This window comes from Erythranthe guttata, chromosome 12 (genome assembly GCF_056151865.1).
Source record: "Erythranthe guttata isolate IM_541 chromosome 12, IM_541, whole genome shotgun sequence".
NCBI classification, from domain to species: Eukaryota; Viridiplantae; Streptophyta; class Magnoliopsida; order Lamiales; family Phrymaceae; genus Erythranthe; species Erythranthe guttata.
Genome location: NC_142544.1, coordinates 822,217 through 831,231, shown reverse-complemented (window position 1 = coordinate 831,231; position 9,015 = coordinate 822,217). Strand labels below are relative to the sequence as shown.

The window sequence follows — 9,015 nt, the reverse complement described above, 5'->3', positions numbered from 1 at the left end:
TTAACTGTTAATTGACTCTTTTTTTTTTCAAAAATATTTTAATTAATATTACTGTATTCGTTGCTAAATTACTGTCTCCAGCAGTTATTTAACTGTTGAAGACAGGAATTTAACTGTCAATTGACTTTTTTATTCTTAAAAAAGATATTTTTAATTAATATTACTGTATTCGTTGCTTTACTGTCTTCGAAAGTTATTTAACTGTCGGAGACAGTAATTTAACTGTTAATTGACCTTTTTTTTAAAAAATTTTTCCTTCAAAAAAATTAATTTAATTAATAATACTGCTTTGGATGTTAAATTACTGTCTCCAACAGTAATTTAACTGTCTTAGACAATAATATTAATAATATTACTGTTCAGAAAAATAATATTCATAATATTACTGTCCCAAACAGTAATATTATTGTCTGAGACAGTAATTTAGTAGTCAAGACAGTAATATTAATTAAAATATTTTTTTCTAAGAAAAACAATTCAAAAAAAAAAAAAAGTCAACACCGGAGACCGGCGGTCAACGCCGGAATCTGGCCGGAAAAAAAACATTTCAGAAAAAAAATTATTTTCTGGAAAAAAAAAAAATTTGGGGGTTAATGTGATATATTTGTCTAAATTCGGGGTCAATGTGTAATATTAAGGAAGTTAGAGCATAATGGGTGGAATTGATAAGAATTATATTATTGGGGGTATTTTTGACTAAAGACATGGGGATGGGCCTAATTGAAAGACTATTTTTTTTGTGGACCAAAATGCATTGAAGTCCCATGTGATGGGCCTTTTTGTCATTTGCCCTTTTCCCATTAGATCGATAAATCATAAATGGATATAAAGAGCAATTTGTAAAGAATAAGAATATTTATTACCCATCAACAACACATCAACTTACTTAATTCATTCTCTAACGAGGTGGCAGGCAGAATGTGCCTTGTGAAATTAGTATATATACAGTATACACACCCACACCCACACCCACAACAATAATTCGAAAAACAAAAATATATAAATGGTAAAAATGAAATATTAAAAAGACAGCACGGAAAATGGCCATAACGTAGTGAACAAGAATTGTACAAGTGCAAATAACAACTGTTTTATTCATCCATTACAATGGCCACACATATTCAAAAGCACAATATATAATTAATACACACACACTCGCTCTTAAAGAAAGCATCAAACGAAAAATCAATTCTAGTATATCTTTCAACCACAACATGCAAGCGTGCGGGAGTGGAAAGAATATATATTGATGATGCTAAAAATAGATCATCTCAAGTAGTTGAGCTGGGAGAGCAAAGTGCGTCACTGCTCACGTGCTAGATGGCTCTTAGATACATGCGAACAAAGAACACGTGAACTAGGCCGGGGGTAGATCCGGCGGAAACCCCTCCGACGCTCAAGTCAGACGTGCGGATAGTGAAAATAGTTGGGAGAATATGACCCCTAGTATTATTTGGATAATAGGGCGTACCTTTAGCAAATGAATTATATCGTTATTTATACCATAGATGAGATCGTTGAGCCCAAACCTTATTTGAAGGTGATTGGGCCTCGGTGATATTAGTCTTCAATATTGGGCTCGTGGCCCAGTAGGTAAATAAATTGTAAGTCTATTGGGTTGGCCCAATTAGGCATATCATATACCAAAATAGAACCAAACATTGGTTCGCGTTTAGTTTTCAGGAGATGACGGAGACGATGATTGTTTGGGCATGAAGTGCGAAAGACTGTATAGGATGCCGGAGAAAATAGTTTGCCCATCTCTAGATTCTAGATTCTTATCTTTCTTCCTCTTACCTTTCTCTATATTCAATTGCAGATTCTTATCTTTCTTCATCTTAGCTTTCTCTATCTCCATTTGCAGCTCATATTTTCGGTTATTAGATTCCACCTCATCCAGTAGTTTATCATTTTCTCCTTTGAGTCGAACAATTTCCAGCTGCGCTTCATATACCTTTTTTACGTGCGGTTCAAATATATCATCCTCTTTCTTCGAGAAACTAACTTCAGCGGTTCGAGCATGAGGTTTGTTTGTTTCTCCCTTGTATGCAGATATATCTGATGTGACAGTTGATGAATGAAAAACACTCCCCTCCTCTGGTTTCGAAATCTTTGTAAATCCACCGGCTGTACCTACAACAACATCATGTTTATAACGTTTTCCTTCATTTGTATCTACAACCGTACGTGTATACAGCTTTCCACAATTGTTTTGTGCAACTGTTTTTAATAGGTCGTGAAGTTGCTTCAGTTGTTCAACTTTCTCGGCGCCAGAATGATGATGCTAAAGTTAGATCTCCTTAGATAGTTGATGTAGGATGAGCTGGAAGAGCAGAGTGGATCACTGGCTCACGAGCTTGATGACCTCGAGATACCTTCGATCATAAAACACGTAAACTAGGCCGGGGGTTGATCTGGCGGAAACCCCTCCAACGCTCAAGTCAGACGTGCGGATAGTAGGAATAGTCCAGAGAATATATGTTGTAGTATTGCTCAATTAATAGGACGTAGTATTGCTCAATTAATAGGACATAGCTTAAGGAATGAGTTCAAAACTTTATTTATAGCTTAGTTGAGATCGTGGGGCCCAAACCTTACTTGAAGGTGATTGGGCCTCGGTGATAGTGGTCTTAAATATTAGGTTCGTGGTCAATTATGTAAAGAAATTGTAGGCCCATTGAGTTGGCCCAATTAAGCATATTATATATATATATATATATATATATATATATATATATATATATATATATATATATATATATATATATATATATATACTGAGAAATATTCTTTAAACAATTGAAATATTGTTTAAAAAAAATGAATATTGCTTTCAAAATCAAGATTTTCGAAATTCGAATGAAAACATTGTTTCAAATAAAAAAAAATCGACCGGCGTAGGCGGGATAAGAAACCTCCATTACAATCTTCACCTCGATAAATTGTTTCAAAATATTTTTAGAAGTATTGTCTAAAAAATTAATATAATGTTGTAAAATCGGAATTTCTTGAATCCAAATGAAAATTATTGTATTAAATAAAATAAAAATCTGATCGTAATAGGTGGAGTAAGAAAACTTCGTTCCAATTTTCACCCTTATTTAATAATCTAAAAATCGACACTTTTTTCAAAATAATTTCAGAAATATTTAAAAAAAATCATAATATTGTCTAAAAAAATGAATATAGCGTTTTAAAATCGACATTTTCGGAAATTAAATGAAAATATTATTTTAAAATAAAATAAAAATTCGATCAAATTAGGCATAATAAGTAAATTCCGTTCCAATTTTCACCCATATTAAATGATTTAAAACTCGATATATTGTTTCAAAATTGGGATTTTTGGAATTGACTAGAGGTGAAAATTGGAACAAAGATTTATAATTACCCATTTCATATCGTGTTTTTTTTTTTTTTTGGTTTGAAACGATATTATTTATTTGAATTCGAAAAATGCCGATTTTGAAACAATATTTTAAATTTTAGACTATATTTTGATTTTTAAAAAATATTTCTGAAAATATCTTGAAACAATTTATCGAGTTGACTTTTTGGAATTTACGTAATTTCGATTTTATATTAAATTTTAATTAAAAATAATAATTATGAAAAATCTGTTTTAACAAGATGCAATGCGTGTTGTTAAAAGTACATTTTCATGCAGTGTTGTAAATTGAAGGCACATGCCATTTTCCATCCAACTTAACGGGAAAAATAAACGGCGGACCAATTCTATCAAAAAAATGACATGGTTAAGGACCGATATTTTAACTTCGAATTGTTTAGGGACAACTGTTTTATTCATCCATTACAATAGTCACACGTATTCAAAAGCACAATATATAATACACACACATGCACTCGCGCTTGAAGAAAGCATCAACCGAAAAAATAAAGTACATCTTTAATTCAACAACAGCATGCCGGAGTAGAAAGAATACCAAAATAGAACCAAACATTGGTTGGCGTTTAGTTTTCATGGAGATGGCGAAGACCGATTGGACTTTCCGACAAAATGGGAAAAAAAATTGAATATTAAATTCTTATGCTTCTCATCTTCATCCTTATCTTTCTTCATCGTCTTAGCAATCTCTATCTCCAATTCCAGCTTATGTTTTTGGTTATTTGATTCCACCTGATCACGTAGTATATCAATTTCTCCTTTGAGTCGAGCATTTTCCAGCTGCCCTTCAATTGCCTTGCGTCTGTGCGGTTCGAGCATGAGGTTTGTTTGTTGCTCCGTTGTATGGAGATTGTGATGAATGCAAAGCACTACCCTCCTTCTTCGGTTTTGGGTTTTTTGTAAATTGTTTTCCACCGATTGTACCTAGTGCAGTATCATGCGTATACAACTTTCCACCGATTGTACCTACAACAACATCATGTTTATACGGGTTTCCTTCATTTGTATCTACAACCGTACGTGTATACGGTTTTCCACCATTTTTATCTGCAACCTCGTTCAATAGGGCGTAAAGTTGCTTCAATTGTTCAGATTTCTCGACTTCATCTGTTGTTTTGTTATTAAACAGGACACGTCTGTTCCCGCACATTTTCAGAGTTTCCTATGTCAAAATCACAAACAACTAATTATGGATATTGAATAATTCTTGGACTTCAGAAATCCAATCTACATTTGGATTGAAGGATTTAATTTGAAATGACACATCGACAAATAAGAAAGTGATACGGATTTGAAATTTCTCCCTCAAATCCCTCAATTCATATGCACCCTAAAGATTTAAACCCACTATAAGGATCGGAGACAATTATAACTTCAAATTATTGGCGGGAATCACCTAACATAATAAATACCTTGTTTGTATAATGAGTTCAAATTTAGAGCCAGTTTCACTTCATAAATAATAAGGTAATTAAGTATGAAGATTTTCATACCTTCAAGGGGTCGGGGCAATCAGAACCACCCAAGTAATTATCGAGGCTCATACCATATTCTTCAAATTGATCACCTCCAGTGAAAACTACAATCATATAGTCCATAATTTCGGGGCCGAAAAATTTCTGCAACATCAACACACCATCTTCTTCTTCTCTTGAAAAACGAGTTCTAATTGACACGGTGAGAAGAATTGCATGGATACCATCCTTTGCCATTTCGATGCATTTAAGCCTTTCTTTGTGAACAAATTCAGGATCAGAAGAATAATCAAACAACCCTGAAAATTGTATTTGGTTCAAAAACCCTATATTCTTTTTATATAATCACGAGACCCTATTTTAACCAAAATCAGATTGAAAGTATACTAATTAGTAATAACATATACGTACGTACCTGGAGTATCAATCACCGCAAGAGTCTGTCCATTTTCCATTACAGTTGTTTGCACATCACAAGTGTTAGTAACAGTAGTAGTTGTAAACATTGACTTGAATGCCTTTCTTCCAAGTATGCTATTCCCCGTTGCACTTTTCCCGTCACCGGTTTTTCCAACGAGTACTATACTTTTAGCCGCACTAGGAGGTAAAGCCGACATCCTTCCATAATCTAATTCATTTGCATCTGTTTCCATTAAACTTATCTGCAAAAGACGAACAACCATATGCACTACTTAGGCATGTAATTGTATTAAACCTTTACAATAAACGGCGGTTCCAATAAATACTGCATAATACAGTTCTAAACTTCCATATCTGACAAATAAACATGTGTTCACATTAATGGGAGAATTTAGTAAAAGTTAAGAAAGCCTTGATATATTCCAATTTCGACTCAAAATATTTCATAAAAATCAAAGATCGGAATTTTTTTGATTTAAATTGAAAAATATTGGTCCACATCGATTTTTTTTTTATAGAAATCGGCTGAAGTCGAATTTTTTTAATTCCAATTTTGACCACTCGGAATATTTGAAATTCATGGTGTTCGTGTTCGAACACAATACCTTTTATTTGGCTTGTCTCTCGTACTATGTTGAATGACCACCTAAACAAAAATTTCAGTTGATAGTAAAGTGAATCTTTCAATATCTATATCTCCAACACCATAGTATTTAGGTTTCGAAAACTTTGTTTACGCTCGTCTTTATTTTTGTCATTTATGTTTGTATTTTATTTATTGGAAAAAATACAGTTTTCATCCCTCAAGTTTACATCGTTTTCACATTTGGTCCCTCATATTTTGAAAGTGCAACACTTTTTATCGTAATGTTAGAAAAAAAGATTTCCTAAAAAAACTATAATATCTAAAAAATGTCCCCAAAAGATTGCAAAATGAAAAATAAAGAAAAAATCAGTAACATCATCAATTCAACTTAAATAGGACATTTCTGGAATACTTTCAATGTTATTAGCTAACAATTCCACTTAATTCCGTAAGTAACCTTTGGCCTTTCATCCTATATTCTTATATGACTAATTAGAAATTGGCTTAATTCAACCTCACACCCTTGAAATATACCATTTTAACACTTTGCACCCTCGAACAAATTAATAACATTTTGCACCCTAAAAACACAATATATCATGCATAATGCACCCCAAATAGATTTTTATAACTAATAAAGGCAATTTAATATTTTTAGTGGTCTTTTAGGAGGCCAAATGTCAAATCAACTTTTTTTATTCATAAATCATTTTGAAAGTATAAAGGGCAAACATAAAAATACATTTCATCAATATATTTAAAAAAAAAATTATCACAAAAAAACATTCTACTAAAAATATCCTTCAACTATTTCGTTATCAAATTACCTGAAAATCATATTTTCTTCCAAATGTTTCTACATAATATTTCAACCAACTACAAGAAAAGATCCATCAATCGAATAAGTTAGTGATAAAAAAATATTTTATTCTATTTTTTAAGAAAATATAGTTTTTTTTTCAATAATTCGGTGTGATTTTTATTTTTTCGCACTCTGTGTGCTCGAAATTAGGTTGGAGGTTGAAAAAAGTAACAATATCTAAACGTACTATTTTATCACTTTGAACCTTCGAATATAATTATTAATAGTACTTTGCACCCTGAAAAAATAATAAATCATTCACATTGCACCCTAATTGAAACTTTAAAGTTAATGATGATGATTTCATCTTTTAGTAGTATTTTCAAATGAAGAAAGAAAGCAATAACATCATCAATTCAACTTAAATAAGACTTTTTGGAATACTTTCAGTATTATCATCTAACAATTTCATTTGGCCTTTGATACTATATACTTATTTGACTAATTGGAGATTTGTAGCCACCTTAAATCAGTGACGGAGCCAGGATTTTAAGTCCGGCAGGCAGAATACGTTAAAAAAATTACGAGGGAGACCCGTTAATGCTAATGTACACAAAAAATAAATTGAATTTCTATATAAACTAATAGAGATTTAAAAATGTTGGGGAGGCCATGGTCTCATTGATCCTATGTTGGCTCCACCATGCTTACTCGAGTATGTGGTATTTAACCTAGTTATGTCCTCTATTCTAAATGACTTGGACGCATGAGCTAAAACTAAAATTTCTTATTGCTAACATTAAATCACTAGATTAAGTACACCATAATAGTGGAATCTTAATACTGAAATCTAATCATCATATCAGTAAAGAACATCTAGTGATAAATGAAAGCACTCACCTTCGGTTCCAAAACTAGCTTGTTTGTACGCACTTTTCCTTCATTTGTATCCACAACCGTACGTGTATACGGTTTTCCACCATTGTTGTGTGCAATCGAATTTAATAGGTCGTGAAGTTGCTTCAGTTGTTCAGATTTCTTGGCTTCATCTTTTGTTTTGTTATCAAATAGGACTCGTCTGTTCCCGCACATTCTCAGAGTTTCCTATGTCAAAATCACAAACAACTAATTATGAATGATGAATAATTCTTGGAGTACTCCACAATTCCAAGTGTAGAAGAAATAATCTACAATTGGATTGAGGGATTTGAAATTTCTTGTCAAATGACTCCATCCAAACAACCTCGGTTGATTTGTTATTATGAATTTAAAATTTATTCTTTCAAATTATTCAATCCAAACGCACCCTAAAGATTTAAACCCACTATGACGAGATAATTATAGCATCAAAGTTCTGACGGCATGCCAAATATAATAAATACCTTTAGTTAAAAGATATTTGTTTAATGAGTTCAAATTTAGAGCAGGTATGAAGATTTTCATACCTTCAAGGGGCCAGGACAATCAGAATCACTCAAGTAATAATCGAGGCTCCTACCATACTCCTCTTCAAATTCATCACCATCGGTGAAAACTACAATCATATAGTTCATAATTTCGGGGCCAAACATATTCTGCAACATCGACACACCATCTTCTTCTTCTCTTGGAAAATGAGTTATAATTGACATGACAAGAAGAATTGCATGGATACCATCCTTTGCCATTTTGATGCATTTAAGCATTTCATTGTGAATAAATTCAGGATCAACGGAATAATCCAACCATCCTGGATTATTGCATTGGGTTCAAGGCAAAGATATTGAACAAAACAAAACCCTATTTTCTTTTTATATAATCACGAGACCCAAATTTAACCAAAAACAGATTGAAAGTATATTAATTAGTAATAACATAAACGTACCTGGAGTATCAATCACGGCAAGAGTCTGTCCATTTTCCATTACAGTTGTTTGCGTCTCACTAGTGCGAGTAACAACAGTAGTTCTAACCACTGACTTGAATGCCTTTCTTCCAAGTATACTATTCCCCGTTGCACTTTTCCCGTTACCAGTTTTTCCAACGAGTACTATACTTTTAGGCGCACCTGGAGGTGAAGCCGACATCTGATACGATATATTATTAAATATATCGTTTAATTATTAGTTAGTTATTATTTTATTATTAATTAATTATCATAGTATATTTATTTTAGATATAGCCGTATGTTAGTTTAGGGTTAGGATGATTAGGAGGCTTATTAAGTATTTAATTAGTATAGGTAATTATCTTTCCTAGTTAGATTAGGATTCTAGGGTTTTATTCTCTTTAAATAGTCGTATTGTGCTAGGGTTTTATAATGAAGAGAAATAATAAAGAATAGATC

General features: G+C 32.3%; 1 protein-coding gene across 1 annotated transcript; it reads right to left on the bottom strand.

Annotated features, from left to right (window-relative positions):
* Positions 1-3,768: 3,768 nt before the first annotated feature.
* On the bottom strand, positions 3,769-8,755 carry LOC105972868 (uncharacterized). Its single transcript, XM_012997849.2, has 6 exons — positions 8,554-8,755; positions 8,135-8,418; positions 7,590-7,793; positions 5,297-5,543; positions 4,900-5,180; positions 3,769-4,568 (listed from the first exon to the last, which is right to left on the bottom strand). Exons 1-6 carry the CDS (start codon positions 8,753-8,755, stop codon positions 4,194-4,196), a joined length of 1,593 nt encoding a protein of 530 aa, XP_012853303.2. The 3' UTR covers positions 3,769-4,193.
* Between the last annotated feature and the right edge of the window lie 260 nt (positions 8,756-9,015).